Source organism: Ranitomeya variabilis, chromosome 6, assembly GCF_051348905.1.
Source record: "Ranitomeya variabilis isolate aRanVar5 chromosome 6, aRanVar5.hap1, whole genome shotgun sequence".
Classification (NCBI taxonomy): Eukaryota; Metazoa; Chordata; class Amphibia; order Anura; family Dendrobatidae; genus Ranitomeya; species Ranitomeya variabilis.
In genome coordinates, this window is record NC_135237.1 from 547,256,924 (window position 1) to 547,276,824 (window position 19,901).

The following is a 19,901-nucleotide window of genomic DNA, read 5'->3' on the forward strand; positions in this document are numbered from 1 at the left end:
TATAGTGAAGCCCCTTTTAAACCCACATACCACCTTCATGCATCGATAACACTAGTTTACAAACACTAAATGTGCATAGTATTGTTACACACCTGTCCCGGATCCGTGCTGTGTTTCCCTCACCCCGGTCTGCTAAACGCTATCATTCTCTATGTCAAGCTTTGCAGGTAGCCTGGCATGATCACGTGATCATCTACCTAGTCCTATAGAAGGCTCACCAAGACAAACATCATTGTCTTGGTGTTAAGACTGTAGTGTTTTTAAAGGTACCTTCACACGAAACGACATCGCTAGCGATCCGTGACGTTGCAGCGTCCTGGCTAGCGATATCGTTTCGTTTGACACGCAGCAGCGATCAGGATCCTGCTGTGATGTCGCTGGTCGCTGAATAAAGTCCAGAACTTTATTTGGTCGTCCGATCGCTGTGTATCGTTGTGTTTGAAAGCAAAAGCAACGATACCAGCGATGTTTTACACTGGTAACCAGGGTAAACATCGGGTTACCAAGCGCAGGTCCGCGCTTAGTAACCCGATGTTTACCCTGGTTACCAGCGTAAAAGTAAAAAAAACAAACAGTACATGCTCACCTGCGCGTCCCCCAGCGTCTGCTTCCTGACACTTACTGAGCGCCGGCCCTAAAGTGAAAGTGAAAGCACAGCGGTGACGTCACCGCTGTGCTGTTAGGGCCGGAGCTCAGTCAGTGTCAGGAAGCAGACGCTGGGGGACGCGCAGGTGAGCATGTACTGTTTGTTTTTTTTACTTTTACGCTGGTAACCAGGGTAAACATCGGGTTACTAAGCGCGGCCCTGCGCTTAGCAACCCGATGTTTACCCTGGTTACCCGGGGACCTCGGCATCGTTGGTCGCTGGAGAGCGGTCTGTGTGACAGCTCTCCAGCGATCAAACAGCGACGCTGCAGCGATCGGCATAGTTGTCGCTATCGCTGCAGCGTCGCTTCGTGTGAACGTACCTTTAGACTTTCATCTTGTGAATGCATAGCTCATGTTTGCCTTTGGCGTCCAGAAACTTTGCTACCTGTCTGCAGTCTCTGTGATGTCTCCTGTCTGCCTGGGGCTTCAATTAACTCTGCGACCTGTCTGTAGTCTCCAGGACATCTCCTGTCTGTCTGCGGCTTCCAGTAACTCTGTGACTTGTCTGTGGTCTCCAGGATGTCTTTTGTCTGCCTGCAGCTTCCAGAAACTCTGCTACCTGTCTGCGGTCTCCAGGACGTCTCCTGTCTGTCTGCGACTTTCAGTAACTCTGCTACCTGTCTGAGGTCTCCAGGATGTCTGTTGTCTGCCTGTGGCTTCCAGAAACTTTGCTACCTGTCTGCAGTCTCCAGGATGTCTGTCTGCGGCTTCCAGTAATTCTCATACCCGTCTGTGGCCTCCAGGACTTCTGCTGTCTGCCTACAGCTTCCAGTAACTAGTTATCTGTTTGCTATCTCAAGGACATCTCCTGCCTGTGGGTTCCAATAACTGCTATCTGTTGGAGTCTCCAGGACTTCTCCTGTCTGCCTGCGGCTTCTAATAACTACTATCAGTGTGCAGTCTCTAGGGCATCTCCTGTTGGCCTGCTATTTCCAGTAATTCTGATATCGCATGGTGTTTCTAGTCTGCCCACGGCTTACCGATGCTCACAGCCCATGTGCCCACCCAGACCTTGGCTTGGAGGATCCTCCTCAATAGGTGAGCCTGACAATTGTTTACCAACATAACCTACCTTGCTTTTTTTGGGAGGAGCCCCAAGATACGCGAAAACTCATCCATGAGTTTGAGAGGTTTACCACTCTTTCATGAGCATCCCAGCCTTTATAGAAAAACTGTCGAGAAGATGTACTGTATGCTTGATGTTGTGACACTTCTGTGCTGGAGACATGCTGCATACACAATATTTACATGATCACACACTATATACATGCAACAGGAGCACCACTCACACACTGGACGCACACCGTACACACACCTTCTATACTCTGGACAATCGTTGTTACTTACACAACACGTGACCCCCATGCATGGGATCTATGTCGCGCATGCACCACCCACACACCGGGTAACTGATGCTGACAACAATTACATGTTACATGAGACTCACGCTGGAAAAAAGGAACAGGGGCACCACTCTCACGCTGGACACAGGACTCATAAGACATATGCACACACATTAGACACATGCCGCACACTTGTCACAGATGCAGTATGTAAGTAGCCTTAACCCTTTCATATAGATGTTGGCAAAAACAATGGACAAAACTTGGACAGTTGGAAATCGGTTTTGGCGGGACCATCGGACAATCTATGGGTGCATTGGTCGCCAAACTCTCCCCCGACACCAATGTTAGAGGGATAAAAATGGAACATTGGATTTGGGCATGGTTAACCATTATTTCTAGGGGATATAAGACAAATGGTGTGCTGTCTCAACTTTTTTTGAAACTAGGATGGGATCCCGACTGTTGCTGGGATCCAGAGCGCCGCTGGGATCCTGGCCTCCGCTGGGATCCCGGCCGCCGGGCGTCACCATCCTCCCGATGCGATAGCATCGGGCCGCAATCTAGTAGATATATAATAGATAAATATATAGATAGATAATAGATAGATAGATGCCTGATGATTCATTCTTACCGCAGATTAATATGGGGGAGACGGAGGGTTTAGCTGTTGGATGACGGAGGGTTTCGCTGACCGCTATATGAGATATGATTATCTTACACATAGAGTCTAATTCTTGTGGGCTCAGAAATAAAGTATTGGGATAGACTCAGCATCATCAGGAACTGAAGGCATAGGCCACGGGGTAGCACATACTATAGGATACGGTATATATGATGGGGTCTAAATACTACACATTACCCAAACCGAATACAGGGGACCCTTCTACTGTTTGATGCGGGGGGAGAGCTGGGCTCCACATTCAATGTTGCCGTTAAGTATAGTAGCAGGAATAGGGGCCCTGACAGGATGCGGTGTCATGGACCAGTGCCACCAGTATCACGGGACAGGCTCTATTTAGATTTTTTGCTATCATTACAATTTACTTTATTTCGTAACATTCCTTTTTGGAAGACAAACAGCTTAGGCAGAGCTGCGCAATTCTTCAATCACTTCCAGCAAAAAAAAAAAAAAACATGATCTTGGCCGTGCGGCCTAATAGAAACCCAATGGATGTAATACTGTGGATAATTGAATCCAGGTTCCTGAAGTGTGTTACACATGTCTGCACTTATCTCCCAGCACAGGATCAACTCAGTCCATGCGGCAAAACAAGTCCACAGCGCCGCTCCGGCTCGCCGTCCTGCAACGTGTAATTTACCACTCGGGCTCTGCATGGGGCGACATTGGAGCTGAATGTACCATCACATGATGAAATTACTGACTCATCGTTTCCTTCTGTTTTTACTTCTTCAGGTCTTCGTATATTAATTGGAAACCTACATTTCTCAAGAACCAGCTGTTTCCTGCACAAACACCAACAAGCACGAGATACTAGAAGTTTTAATGGCCTGCACTTCTGCTCCGTTGGTCAGGTAACAGTGAAGGAACCAATATGCGGCACTTGGGAATGGTGAGGTGACTAACAAATGATAATACATGACCTAGTGCTAAGGTGGGTTTATCCCAATGCTCCACCATCGCAGTTCTCAGCGCAATCATAACAGGCCAGGGTGAAATAATACCGCCACAGTATTGAATAATACTGCCTATCAATGTTTAAGTGATATCACCACAATGGTTAAGTGATGATAATAAAAAATGTTCAAATAATACCACCACATAGTGCTCAAATAATACCACCGCACAATGTTTACTACCACTAATTGTTCAAATAATACTCCCACACAATATTAAAATAGCACCCCAAAAAATGTTTAAATAATACCGCCACACAATGTTTAAATAATACCATCACATAATGATTAAATAATACCACGACACAATGCTTAAATAATACAGCCATTCAATGTTTAAATAATACAGCCACACAATGTTTAAATAATACCGCCACGCAATGCTTAAATAATACAGCCATACAATGTTTAAATAATACTGCCACACAATGCTTAAATAATACAGCCATACAGTGTTTCAGTAATATAGCCACACAATGTTTAAATAATACCGCCACGCAATGCTTAAATAATACAGCCACATAATGCTTAAATAATACAGCCACATAATGTTTAAATAATACATCCACACAATGTTTAAATAATACCATCACAAAATTATTAAATAATACCATCACATAATGATTAAATAATATCATCACATAATGATTAAATAATACCGCCACACAATGTTTAAATAATGCTGCCACCCAATGTTTAAATAATACAGCCACACAATATTTTAAATAATACCGTCACACAATGTTTAAATAATACCACCACACAATGCTTACATAATACCAACACACAATAGTACAGTCACACAATTTAAACAAAAAATCTATATAATGTTTAAATAAGACCAACACACAATACAATTTTAAAATTATATCTCCACGTAATATTTAAATAGTACTGCCCCACAATGTCTGAATAATACCACCTCATAGTGTGCACATGATACCACCAAATGGTGTTTTAAATAATATTTCTATATTAAATAATACCTTCCAGTGGTGTTCAAACAATATTACAAGTGTGCAAAGTAGTGCCACTTCATGTGTAAATAACACCACCCAATGGTATTTAAAAAATATTATCCATGTGCAATAATACTGCCACACAATGTGAAAGTAATACCGCCAAGCAGTGTTCCAATAATACCGCCACATAATGTTGAAAATAGTATAGCTGCTCCATGTGTAAATAATATCTTCCCCTTATGTTTAAATAGTATTTCTATCCTATTTCTAAAAAACTAAAGCACAGTGATTAAATACTACCTCCACACAATGTTCTAATAGTAGCAGTTACAGTCTCCACGAGCTTTCCACATTTTGCCACTGAGATTTTTGCCCATTACCCAAAGCAAAACTACTCCAGCTGCTTAACAATGGATTGTTTTTTCTGGTGAACAGCGATTTTCAAGTCTGACCACAGATTATCCATTGGATTGAGGTCTGGGCTTTGACTAGGCCTCTCCTAAACATTTACACGTTTCCCTTTAAACCCCACGATTGTTGCTTTAGCAGTACGCTTTGGGTCATTGTCTTGTTGGAAGGTGAACCTCGGTCTCAGTCTCAAATCACTGACAGACTGAAACAGGTTTTGCTCATGAATGTCCCTGTATTTTGCACCATCCATCTTCTTCTCAACTCCAACTATTTTCCCTGTCTCTGCTGCCAAAAAACATCCCCACATCATGGTGCTGCCACCACCATGTTTCACTGTGGGGATGGTGTACTCTGGCTGATTAACTGTGTTGGTTTGGCACCAGGCATAGCGTTTACCCTGGTGGCCAAAAATATCAATTTTGGTCACATCTGACCTCAGCACCTTTCCACCATACATTTGGGAAGTCTCTCACATGTCTTTTGGCAAATCGAGTCTAACAATTTTTGGGTGTAAGTATTGTTTTTTTCTGCACACCCTTCCACAAAGGCCACCTCTTTGGAGTGTACTGTATATTGTGGTCGTATGGACAAATACTCCAGTCTCTGCTTGGGAACTCTGCAGCTCCTTCAGGATTACCTTTGGTCTCTGTGCTGCCTCTCTGATTATTGCCCTCCTTCCCGGGTTGAGAGTTTTGGTGGGCGCCCTCTCTTGGCAGGTTTGCTGTGACACCATGCTCTTTCCAATTGATGATAATGGATTTGATGGTGCTCTGGGGATCATCAGAGATTGGGATTTTTTTTTGTAACCCAACCCTGACTTGTACTTCTCAACAACTTTGTCCCTGACTTGTTTTGAGATCTCCTTGGTCTTCATGGTGTTGTTTGGTTAGTGATGCCTCTTCATTAAAAGAGTTGTCTGGTCCAAATCAATAAGTCTGCAGTCACTCTGTGTATCCCCCAATGCACTCACTATGCGCTGCTGGGATTTGCCGGATTCTGAGTCGGGAATGGAGGGTTTGTATGAGTTATATATATACTCCTGGGCAGAAGCCGTCAAGTGGGGGTTGCCTCTCTCCATGCACTTGGATTGAGCAAGGCGGCGCCCCGTCTAGTGACGCGGTCGTGCAGTGGGCGTGGCTAACTAGAAGGAGCGGTCAACTAGAGGGCGTGGCCTAGCTCCATACAGGTGTATGAAAACAAGGCCACGCCCACTGGCATAACTCATAAATACCCTCTGGTCCCCGGCTTAGAAATCGGCGAGTGCGTGCGCTGGGGGATTCATAAGTCTGCAGTCACACATAATAACTGCAGACTTGCTGATTTGGACCGGACAACCCCTTTAATGGTGTTGCAGCCTCTGTGGACTTTAGAAAAGGTAAAGTATGTACTGACAGATATGCGACACTTAGATTGCACCCACGTCCTGTCACTGCTTCCACCAGAAATTTTTAGGGGCTTCATAGCACAAAGGGTGAATACATATGCACATGCCAACATGTATGCTCCCGACATGCTCACCGTCCCTTTTGCGGAGGATTTTTTTACATTTCGGAGCCCACGAGATGTGCAATTCCCAATATTCCCTTGGTATCAGAATCTCATCTTGTGTGTTAGATGCAATCGATGAAGTATCCGGCGGGGGTAACGGGTCAGCTGCCTTGGAGCAGATGTGCTTTGCCATTACCTTCTGCAGGACCCTTCTGTAATCAGCTTTTAGTGCGTTTAGTCCACGGATGCTAATTGCACTGCCATTAGTTGGCCTGGAGAATTTAAAGGAGAACTCCTCTCGAATGTTAAAGGGTTATTCCCAAATATCCATAGGTTAGGAGAGAACATACTGACCACTGGTGGTCTAACAATTGGGATCCTCAGGGATCTCGAGCATGGGGCTCTGGAACCCAGGATGTCAGCTCTTCAGGGCCCCATCGTAAACAGAATGCACATGTGATGCTGTCTTTCCTTTCAGTCATCATGGAATCATGGGTGGTCCTCCAATAATCAATGAGGTATCCCTTATCTTAAGGACCGAGGATTATTTAATACCGTAGGATGCAAAGCACTATCTTAAGTAGAGAGGAGGCTTCCTTTCCATTCATTGTCTATGGGACTGCTGGAGAAAGCCAAGAGCTACGCTAAACTGAATGCCATAGGGTCCGATTTCCAAATCCCAAATCTTTGAATAAAGAGGAACCCCCAGCAATTAATAAGATATCCATATCCTATAGATAGGAGATAATTTAATACTTTGGGAAGCAGAGCCCCATTTCAAATGGAGCGGAGGTGCCCATGCGCGGCTTCCTTTCCAGTCATTGTCTATGTCTATTAGAGTGCTGGGGAAATCCAAGGACTGTGCAAGACTGAACACCGGGGAGCCCCGTTCTCAAGTTCCAAAGAACCAATCTTAGAATGTGAGACTTCTTTTCCATTAATTCGTCATGGAATCTTGGGTGGTCCTCCAAGGATCACTAAGGTATCCCTTATCTTAAGGACAGGGGATAATTTAATACTTTAGGATGCAAAGCCCCATCTCAAATAGAGAGGAGGCTTCCTTTCCATTCATTGTCTATGGGACTGCTGGAGAAAGCCAAAAAATCTATGAAAGACTGAACACCGGAGAGCCCTGTACCCAAGTTTTAAAGCGCCCGATCTTGGAATAAAGGGGTTCGCCAACAATTAGTAAATTATCCCCTATCCTATGGATTGGATATAAATTGATAATGTGGGAAGCAGAGCCCTATCTTAATTGGAGCAGAGGTGCGCATGCGCGGCTTCCTTTCCATTAATTGTGTATGGGACTGTTGGAGAAAGCGAAAATCTATGCAAGATTAAACACCAGAGAGCCCCGTTCCCAAGTTCCCAAACCTCGATCTCTGAATAAAGCAGTGCACTAACGATTAGTGAAGTATCCCCAATCCTATGGATTGGAGATAAGTTAATAATTATTGTACATGGAAGTGCTGGAAAAAGTCAAGTGCTGCGTAACGTTGAATATTGGAGAGCCCCGTTCCCGAGTTCCAAAGCCCCAGTCTTGAAATCGTGAGGGGGATATCCACCAACAATCTGCAAGTTATTCCCTATCCTATAGAATAAGCCTTTAATGGAAGAATAAATGGTATAACATGATACCATGTACCAACGGCAGAGATTTATCAAAAGTAAAGCATTTTTTTGTGGGGTGGACATGTTGACAAACTGGGGTAAATACCCAAAATCCAATCTGCTCAGCATGAGCATGATGACTCCATCCCACCTAGGGACAGTCTACTATTAGGGTCTGACTAATGGGAAACCTGCGACCCTACAATAAGTGCCTCTGTGGTGCAAGTTATTGGGAAAAAGCCAAAGTCATATTGGTCACTTAGCTCTTGGGATCTCTGGGGGTCTTAAAACAAAGAGGGCTGGGGTACTGATTAGGTATAAGAGGATTGTGAAAATGGAAGTTAACGAGACACAAAGGAATTCAAACTGAAATGTTGTCGAATTTTAGCAATGCTCCGACAGAACACAGCAGCCCCATATACTGTCTTTAGTGTCTGCACCTTATCTCTTATCCCAGTGTGCAGGCCTGTTGTGTTTCGCGCATACATTTCTTAAATCCGTGCCAGTTGTCAGACCACCCATCAATCTGATATTGATGCTCTATGCTATGAATAAGCAACAGGCAACCCCTTAAAAGGAAGGTACCATACCATGTTTGTACATAATTAATAAATCAATGTAATGTAGCATAACATGCTGTTATAACCAAGTTGTGTTTGCATTTGAAACATATTTTGTGTGTTATAGGAGTTTAAAGAAGGCACTGGGGGCTGACATCTTGCTTTCACAGTAGCAGCACGACACTATCAGTGTCATAATACTGCACCCCATGGTCATAGGAGATAACAGATGAACTCCACCCCTATGTATTGTAATGGAACTGTCACTGCTGTGAACTGGGCAGGCTTCTTTGGGCTGCACAATTCACAGTAGTGGGAGTGTTCTGCTGCCATATTCATGTAGTCCTCGGATCTGCTAACATAAACAGTACTGCTTCCAGCCGAACAGATCCTAGATCAAGGGCTGGGGGAAAAGTATGGGCAGAATAGCAGAGACATGAAGGAGGAACAGTGTACCATTAGCTTTATTGGAACAGGAGCCGTCAGCTGCTGGGCAGGAGTTGTGATTCATCCCTCAGTAAAATAAGACAAGGAGCTGCAGGTCTGCAGTGAATGGCCAGGCATTGTGGAGGGGGGTGAGAGAATCATGTAATCCGGGTGAGAGAGACTGATGGGAGAGAGAGAGATAGTAACTGCTGGTGATAGCAGATCACAGGGCAGTCACCCACAAAATGGCACTGCCCTGTGATGCTACTCTTCATTCTGCCCCAGGGATACTAGAACACCCAAAAGGGGAGGGAAATGGTGATGTCAGCAGTTACTGCCCCAATTTTGCTGCTAACAGTAAATCTGGTAAGTCTTACTATAGCAGCTTGAGGTCTAAAATGGAAAATGCTCCCCCTAGTGGTAATTATATATATTTGTAAGAATATATACAATATTTTTCATATATTTATTCACATAATCATCAAGCACCAACATACACTGTGGCCGAGAGCAAATGGAAATAGCCCTCCCAAAGCATCCCACAGATGCAAAATCACCAAGACAACTCCGAATAAATATACTCACTAAGAAATGGAGTAAAAACGTCCAAAGCAACATATTTAAAAATACAAAGTTTATTAATTTACTCGTACAAAAATCACAAGTCTACATATACGTGCTGTATACACTATATACAAATCAGAAGGTAAAAAGGAGGCGACATGATGGTAGCCGAGTCAGGAGGGGGATAACAGAATACATCCCCAAAAAGTAAGCATGGAAAAGATAGACATATATATATATATATATATATATATATATATATATATATATATTATCAATATTACCAGGGGTCACAGACCTTCAAGGACACAATCCACAATGAGTCAGTGTCGCATAGCCATACAGATAACACCCCAAAATCACAATAATCCATGCTTACCCATTTCATTTTGCATATAGTGTATACAGCACGTATATGTAGGCTTGTGATTTTTGTACGAGTAAATTAATAAACTTTGTATTTTTGTATTTTTAAATATGTTGCTTTGAATATTTTTCATATAGAAATGTTTGCAAACAGTGCAAACATTGCGTTAATACATTTTAATTACTATTTTAAGCTTCATTTCACAAAAAAACAAACTACAAGAAAACTGGTGGCGCCTTCCCTCTTATTATATGTGCGGCTGCTGAACCCCTGATGAACCCCCGTCCATGGGGGGGAAACGCGTCGGGCATTGCTTGGGGAGATTGCTGATTAGCGCCTTATTTATCGTTTGAATCCATACAATCGTGTCTCCTGGACATTAGGATGAAATAGCACAACTAACAGATGAGTATTAATGCTGGTGATCCTATATTGTCTCTATGCTTGAAGAGACGACTGTGTCTTTACATTATGAGTACAGATGTCTAAAGGGCTCCTTTATGTTTGTTATGGTAGACGACTCATATTGCACTATGTACTTTAATATTGTGGTATTATTTATCAATTCATTTTCTCTATCTGGGAAACCCTGTATGGTTACGATTGGACAATATTAGATTTATTGCATCCTGTTTACCTGTATACAACAACTTTTTTCGTTGGGGCATACTTTGTCTTGTCTATGTATGCCCGGTATATCATTATTTTATCGTGATAACAATTTTTCATTAGGTAACATCTGATAATTCCGAGACATTTTTTCTTTTTGATATATTGTTTTCGTTTTTTGTATGTGTTATTTCTATGGGTGCCAGGGTGTGTTGGGACATTTTCTGTATCTTCTATCCCCATTGTAGGGAATTTTGAGGGATCCTAGGGTCAGTCGACGTTGAGTGAGGGCGCCTACCGTTTCAAATTAGGGTGCCCACCTCCACTGCCAGGCTGTTTTTTCCTATAGGGATCTTTTAGGTTCAACCAGGATTCCTGTATTGAAGGGATTTCTAGGGATTTTGAGGGTGATCCGTCAAGGAGTAGGGGCGCCTACCGTAGAAAATTAGGGTGCCTACCTCCACTGCCAGGCAGGGCGAAGTATAGCGACCCCCTAAGGTCTAACAGGTACATACCTTGTTTTTTCATATTGTATTGTGTTGATGAAAAGAGATCTTCTTAACTGATTTCCAATAAAAGTTATATTTTAGGGATCCTTGTTTTTTATTAGTTTTTTTTTATTTCTAGAGGAGATCTGCATGGAGGAATGGGCCAACATACCACCAATAGTGTGTGACAACCTTGTGAAGACTTACAGAAAACATTTGACCACTGTCATTGCCAACAAAGGATACATAACAAAATATTGAGATGAACTTTTGTTAATAAACAAATACTTATTTTCCACCATAATTTACAAAATAAATCTTGCCAAATCAAACAAGGTGATTTTCTGGATTTGTTTTCTCATTTTGACTCTCATAGTTGTGGTCTACCGATGATGTCAATCACAGGCCTCTCTCATCATTTTAAGTGGGAGAACTTGTACAATTGGCGGCTGGCTAAATACTTTTTTTACCCACTCATAATTTGTCTTGATGTTTTATCGGCACCTGAGTTACACCCACCCATGATGATCTCACATAGGCAATGTTGTGAGATGTCCTCAACCCTTCAGGATTTTATGAAATTCCCAACTTTTGCAATATCTTCACTCCTGATGATCGCAGAAGTTCAAGATCACCGCCATATTTTTTATTGGGATTGTACCATTCACTAGAGACCAAGCATGTCATGACTGTTGTCAGCGGTCTGCCCACTATTGGTTTGTGGCGGATATGCAAGGGTTACAGTCTTGAAAAAACATGCATCTTCTTCTCTGATTAGTCCAGAAGCTGAAAATGTATGACCCATCACTATCGGATCTATACGAACTCCAATATCAGAATTTTTTTTCAGAGACATAAGTTTGGGGTCAATGTATAACATTCCCTCTGAAGGGGCAAAGTATTTCTTAGGGACAAAAGAGGCACTTTTCTATCTATGTGTAAACACATGTACCTTTGTTATCCAGCCCTGTGAAAAGACCTTTCCTGCATTATATACCTTTGTCTATGCACAATAGACATCCTCATTGGTACTGCCAGGATCGCTTATTTAAAAAAGGAGCTGCCTGCATGTTAATGAAGATTGTCACGTCACAACTATACCCAATTTTCTGCTTCTTTATGTCCATTGTACCAGTCCATTTCCAAGAGACTTAGACTGTCAGCTATTTGATTCCTTACTGGAAATCTGTGTGAGAGAGAAGGAGGGAGGGGAGGAAAGTCCCCCTCACTAGGGGCTTTAGAGATTTTAATATTTTCTATGACACCCATAAACTGGATACCAAGGGAGGTGGAATTATTCTGCACTGCTGGAATTCCAAAAATGTGGATCTGAGACCAAGATTTGAGAAGAGTGGTTTATTGTCAACACGTTTTCAAAGTCAATCTGACTCCTTCTTCAGGACAGCCGCACCTGAAGGTGCTGATGCATCGGAGACAGCTATCGGCCAAATGCCTTCACCATGACTTCCCAATTCATTGGACCCTTAACTTGGTCAAATTTTCAATGTGGAGGAGACTTTCAGCCTCCTGTGGCAGCGAGTGGTCTCCCCTGAAAGCAAAAGGATTTGGTTTTTATCTATAAACTCTACGATCCTTCTCTACCCTGTCATTGGGGTCCTCCCAAAATCAGCAGGTAATCTAATGTGCATGGGGAATCTTAGAATAATGGGGCATTTGTGTAATTCCGGATAGGTCCCCAAAAGCGAGAGGCGTTCTTCATAATGATCTCCAATTCTAAGCTACACAAGCCCAACTTTTTCAACCTCTCCTCATATGAGAGACCTTCCATCCCATGTAATATAGGACAGGCCTCCATCCCTTGTAATAATCTAGTTGCCGCCTTTGAACGGATTCTAACTTCTGAATGTCCTTTTTAAAATGTGGAGCCCAAAACTAGATCCCGCATTCTAGATGTGGCCTCACCAGTTATTTATAACGGGGTAACAATACGTTGGGATCGTGGGATTTTATCTCTTTTTATACATGCTAAAATCTTGTTTGCTTTTGCGGCTGCTGCCTGACATTGAGTGCTGCTGCTCAGCTTACTTGTAACCAGAATACCCAAGTCCTTCTCCTGTTCTGTAGTCCCGAGTACAATCCTATTTAATGTACAGTAGTATATGCAGAAACAGGATTACTCCATCCTAGGTGCTAACTCTTCATTTATCTACATTAAACCTCATTTGCCCAGTGTTTACCCATTCAGTTAAAAATGAGTACGAAAATGAGTTTTCTACACTGGACAAACCCTTTAATAGGATCTAGACTTGAGGCAGATTCCATTTGCAGGAATTGTAGCTAAAGTTGGGTGATGTCTGAGGTCTGTTTGATCTCATGGAGACCCAGCGATCACAAGACCAGGGCTCCTGTATTTCCTTTGGGAATGGAGCAGAGGTTGCACATGCGTGATACCACTCCATTCATTCTGTGTAGGGTTGCGGGACTATGGGAATGTACAGAGTCTTCATACTGTACCTTGGTCAGTCCCATAAAGAAATAATGATGTGACGGTGCGCAAAGCTGCTCCATTCATTCTCTGTAGGACAAATAGAGATAACCAAGCACAGCACCCAGTTATCTTCGACAGTCCTGTAGAGAAAAAATGGATCAGCAATGCGCATGCACAACCTGCACTCTATTTATGCAGGAGTCCTATATGTGAATGGAGCGCAGGTTGCGCATGCGCTATGCTGCACCATTCATTTTCTATAGGAAAGATATTCCTCCACTATCTCCATCAGTTCCATTGGGAATGAATAAAGCAGCAGTGCACATGTGTAAATGGCGCGCCAATCACACAGACAATTGGGGATCTCACTTTCATGATTGCCAGGGGTTCTAGTGGTCCCCCCCTCGCTAATAAAAAAGACTATTAAATACCCAATTGATAGGCAATACGTTCTGATTTGGGATTTTAATGATATTCTGTAACAACTGCTTATCACATTTTCCGGATTAGCACATGCCAGATTAAAGGATTGTTTTTTAATCTGTTCCTGTTAGTACCTTGTTTTTTGCTCATGTATATTGTATTTGTCTATATTTGCCCCCTTTTCACATGTAAAGCACCATGGAATAAATGGCGCTATAAAAATGTATAATAATAATAATAATAATAATAATACTATACATTCTACTCAGCTCCATATAATGCTATTTGTACCCAAGTAGGAACTTTAAAGAAGTCTGATGAATAAATTAGTGAGTGAGGAGATAAAAGGATGATTAATTAGGGAAGGGTCTGCTTTTCCTGGCTGCCTGGAATCCCGCAGGAGCGTTTTGGTGCTTGCAGTCATCTGTTGAATCACTTGTGTGTTCGGAGCTAAACGAGATCTCTTTTGTGAACATAACAGGCGCCTCCTGAGACCGCGCCGGATAAGTAGTTATCACATGCGTCTGTATACGAAGAGCGCGCCGTAATGTAACCGTCTCCATATTAGAACCTTGCCGAATCTCGCGTGCTGGCCATAATGGCTGTAAATGGGGCTATTGATTCCTGCATTTATCTGTTGCTCCAGAAATATCTGTTTAGTAGCTGAAAATTGAATAAAATCTAAAGATCAACTCAGGAGGAAGAAAAAACAAAGGAGTCAAGTGTCCTGACACAGCGGAGCTTAAAGGGAATGTTCACTTATTAACAACAGGTCACTTTTAGGTCCAAAAGTCTGTGATAATTCTCTATAAATTTATATCTAATTCTCTTTATTTCTATATCTCATACTATCCGTATTGAAAAAATGACCAAGTATGGGATTGACAAGACTAGGCGGATTCATAACCGGCTCGTACTCAAAGAGTGGTGATAAATGGTTGCACGTAGAATTGGAAGAGTGTTTCGAGTGGGGACCACAAGGTCTGTCCTGGCCCCAGTGTTGGTCAACATTTTTATAAATGAACTAGATACGGAAACTGAAGGTAAACTGATCAAATTTGCACACGATGCAAAGCTAGGTGGAATAGTTAACACTAGAGAAGAAAGGATTCAGAAGGATCTAGATAAGCTTGGACAATGGGCAGCGACTAATAGAATGGGATTTAACAGGGAGAAATGTAAGATGCTACATCTGGGCAAGAAAAATGAAAAATACATCTACAGAATGGGAGGAATAGAACTAAGCAACAGCACGTGTGATAAAGACTTGGGTATAGTAATAGATCACAGACTGCGCATGAGTCAACAGTGTGATGATTCTGGGTTCCGGCAGTTTCACTTTTTGACTTGTGCTCATAAAAGGAGAGACTTTCTTGTGTCAGCATGTGGTCAGTGCTGTGCATTTTAGCTATTAAAATGCGCCATTTGGCTAGCTCCCTTCTTTAGTCATGCTCAATTCGCCAGTTCCCTTCTCTATTTATGAGCAAAAAGCCAGCCCCCTTCTCTATTTATGAGCAATCAGCCAGCCCCCTTCTCTATTTAGGTGCAATTCTTTAGCCAGCTTCTCTATTTATGAGAAATCCACCAGCCCCTTCTATATTTATGAGCAATCAGCCAGCCCCCTTCTCTATTTATGAGAAATCCGCCAGCCACCTTCTCTATTTATGAACAATCCGCCAGCCACCTTCTCTATTTATGAACAATCCGCCAGCCTCCTTCTCTATTTATGAACAATTCTCCAGCCCCCTTCTCTATTTAAGAACAATCCGCCAGCCCCTTTCTCTATTTATGAGCAGTCAACCAGCCCCCTTCTCTATGTATGAGCAATCCGCCAGCCCCCTTCTCTATTTATGAACAATCTGCCAGCCCGTTTCTCTTTTCATGAGCAGTCAACCAGCCCCCTTCTCTATTTAACCCCTTACTGACCTCGGACGGGATAGTACGTCCGAGGTCAGCTCCCCTGCTTTGATGCAGGGCTCCGCGGTGAGCCCGCATCAAAGCCGGGACATGTCAGCTGTTTTGAACAGCTGACATGTGCCCGCAATAGCGGCGGGTGAAATCGCGATTCACCCGCTGCTATTAACTAGTTAAATGCCGCTGTCAAACGCAGACAGCGGCATTTAACTACCGCATCCGGCCGGGCGGCCGGCTATGAGCGCATCTCCGACCCCCGTCACATGATCGGGGGTCGGCGATGCTTCTCCATTGTAACCATAGAGGTCCTTGAGACTTCTATGGTTACTGATCGCCGGTAGCTGTGAGCGCCACCCTGTGGTCTGCTATGTAGCAGAGGCGATCGTGCTGTGCCTGCTTCTAGCCTCCCATGGAGGCTATTAAAGCATGGCAAAAGTAAAAAAAAAAAAAGTTAAAAAAAATAAAAAATATATAAAAAAATATAAAAGTTTAAATCATCCCCCTTTCGCCCCAATCAAAATAAATCAATAAAAAAAAATCAAACCTACACATATTTGGTATCGCCACGTTCAGAATCGCCCGATCTATCAATAAAAAAAAAAGCATTAACCTGATCGCTAAACGGCGTAACGAGAAAAAAATTTGAAACGCCAGAATCACGTTTTTTTGGTCGCCGTGACATTGCATTAAAATGCAATAATGGGCGATCAAAAGAACGTATCTGCACCAAATTGAAATCATTAAAAACGCCAGCACGGCACGCAAAAAATAAGCCCTCAATCGACCCCAGATCATGAAAAATGGAGACGCTACAAGTATTGGAAAATGGCGCAATTTTTTTTTTTTTTTAGCAAAGTTTGGAATTTTTTTTCACCACTTGGATAAAAAATAACCTAGTCATGTTAGGTGTCTATGAACTCGTACTGACCTGGAGAATCATAATGGCAGGTCAGTTTTAGCATTTAGTGAACCTAGCAAAAAAGCCAAGCAAAAAACAAGTGTGGGATTGCACTTTTTTTTGCAATTTCACCGCACTTGGAATTTTGTTCCCGTTTTCTAGTACACGACATGGTAAAACCAATGATGTCGTTCAAAAGTACAACTCGTCCCGCAAAAAATAAGCCCTCACATGGCCAAATTGACGGAAAAATAAAAAAGTTATGGCTCTGGGAAGGAGGGGAGTGAAAAACGAACACGGAAAAACGAAAAATCCTAAGGTCATGAAGGGGTTAAAAACAATCCGCCAGCCCCCTTCTCTATTTATGAGAAATCCGCCAGCCCCCTTCTCTATTTATGAGCAATCAGCCAGCCCCCTTCTCTATTTATGAGCAATCAGCCAGCCACCTTCTCTATTTATGAACAATCCACCAGCCCCTTCTCTATTTACGAGCAGTCAACCAGCCCCCTTCTCTATTTAAGAACAATCCGCCAGCCCCCTTCTCTATTTATGAGCAGTCAACCAGCCCCCTTCTCTATGTATGAGCAATCTGCCAGCCCCCTTCTCTATTTGTGAGCAATCCACCAGCCCCCTTTATCTTTTTATGAACAGTCAACCAGCCCCCTTCGCACACAGCAAACTGTAACAATTTAGACAATATTATACATTTGTATAAATAGCAATCCTTTGTTGTAATCTTTTGGTCTTCACTGTCTGAATGATCTAATAAGAACGCTTACGGCTCCAGAAGGAACACTGCATTCATTAAGTTTTCCTTAAAGGAGTTTTTTATTCTTCATACAGTATAAGTCAAGTTTAATAATTTTTAAAGTAAAACAACGTTTCGACTTCAATTCTTCAGTTTCAAGGTCTCTGCTTGCTGTCAGTGAATGGGGATAGCCATTATATCCGGTATAGCCTGGCTCTCACTGGTTGTCGGCCTCTATTCCGGAATGGTCGTATTTGCGCAGTGACTTTCTTTGGTCCCTTACAATTAGAGTTTTACCCCAGCTGCCCACAATCCAGGCAGAGGAGCTGCAGTTACAGCCATTACTTTCTCTAGTGGCCTGTTACAGATGCCAAGTCAGAGGGATTTCAGGACTGCCCGGCTGAAGCAAACATGCTTGGAAGGCATAAAAAATTAGGAAGGGGCCTTATCAGTGATGCTTATCTCAGTGCTGATGTGCAAATTGCCTCTTCGTAGAGAAAGAATTCTAGAACTATTCCTCTCTAAATAGTCAATTTGCATATTTCATTTCCCAGAGTAGCGCGACAAGGCTTATAACTAAGCCTCCTGACTTTGGCCTGCCAGGCTAAACATATCACTCTCCACAAGGAGATACGTTACCCCTTAAATCTCATTGCTAAAACATGAGTAACTGCTGTGAGTGTGCTGTGCATTGTGCTGTGAGAGGGAGGAGGGAGTAGTAAAAAGTTCATACAACCACAAAAATCGAACAAAATGTTTCTTAATGATCCTTATTTGGGTCTTGAGCCTGGATTAATTAGCAATATCCAAGCATATCATATAGTTTTAAAAAAATGCGACGATATAGGTCACCATGACATGGTTGTCACTGCTTTACCCACCTACAATGTCTCTTGGTTAGCTTTGATACCATGATCCATGTTTCCTAATACCTAGATACATTGATCTCATGAAGGCACCATGTGGCGGCACATGTAGTTCGATCTACTCCGCAATACCATCTGTTCATGCAACTCTGCCATGTAAATGGTGACTAAAAGGAGATGTCATTTTCGTGGGCAAAAAGTGGAGTATTGTAAGGGTCATCAGAAACGAGTACCCTCTAAAGACTGCCATATCTCTGTAGGGGTCTACTCTGTCCAAAAGCAAAGTGACTTGTTGACTCCTTATCCTGGGCCGTCAGCGAGTGGTGCACGCGCTTTATCTGGCCCTTCGGGGGCTGCGGCACTGGGAAGGTGACTCACTGTAGAAAAGTACTCGAAAAGGAGGAGATACTCAGCTCCACCACCTGAATGATGTCATTGTGCGGCCAAGCGGCATTTCTTCCCATTGTGTTTCATGCACATCCTATTATAACAATGCGACAATAAATGACTCAAAAGTTAATGACAGTAAAATACTATCGAGGCCACGTGCGAATGATTCAGCTGAGAGAACAAGTCAATGAACCCTGGGTTTCTCCAAAGATCCAATAAGTACAATAAGCGTCATGGATTTACATGTATGTGTCCTAAAATGGATAATGGATCATTGCTGGAAATGGGCACATAAGGTCTCCATAATACGAGGTCACCTACCGAGTCCATAATGAATCCCTGGATGAAAAACTAGAGAGCCTGGAGGCTGACGATCGCATGTCTCAGCCGTCACCGCCAGAAAATTACCTATGACGGAAACAAGAGAAAAGTATAAGACACAATGGCTGCAAATGACGGCAATTTACTTGTTTTCTTCCAGTTTACTGATAATGGCAGAAGAAAAGAATGACTCATGAAATTTAACAGGGATTGTGGTTGAATGAGCAACATGTGACACTATTATCTTACACATTAGGTTGTTATAGATAACAACACATTCACATTTTATCAATGTGTGCCCATGTTACCAGCAGAGCATGGTTAGAGAGCATGCATGGTACAGGAATATAATACTACTCCACAATGGAACAGAATATAACTACTATAATACTGCCCCCTATGTACAAGAATATAACTACTATAATACTGCTCCTATGTACAAGAATATATCTACTATAATACTGCCCCCTATGTACAAGAATATAACTACTATAATACTGCCCCTATGTACAAGAATATAACTACTATAATACTGCCCCTATGTACAAGAATATAACTATACTATAATACTGCCCCTATGTACAAAAATATAACTACTATAATACTGCCCCCTATGTACAAGAATATAACTACTATAATACTGCTCCTATGTACAAGAATATAACTACTATAATATTGCCCCTATGTACAAGAAAATAACTACTATAATACTGCCCCTATGTACAAGAATATAACTACTATAATACTGCCCCCTATGTACAAGAATATAACTACTAT

The 19,901-nt window shown here is 42.4% G+C and overlaps 1 protein-coding gene across 2 annotated transcripts in view; it reads right to left on the minus strand.

The window, feature by feature from the left end:
* Positions 1-19,901, minus strand: part of ASAP1 (ArfGAP with SH3 domain, ankyrin repeat and PH domain 1) — a 220,630-nt gene that overhangs the window by 158,316 nt on the left and 42,413 nt on the right. For both annotated transcript variants that reach the window (XM_077271238.1, XM_077271236.1), the window contains exon 2: positions 19,125-19,211. In XM_077271238.1, the coding sequence (XP_077127353.1) occupies positions 19,125-19,183 (59 nt within the window). In that variant the 5' untranslated portion in view covers positions 19,184-19,211. The remainder of the gene's footprint in view (positions 1-19,124; positions 19,212-19,901) is intronic.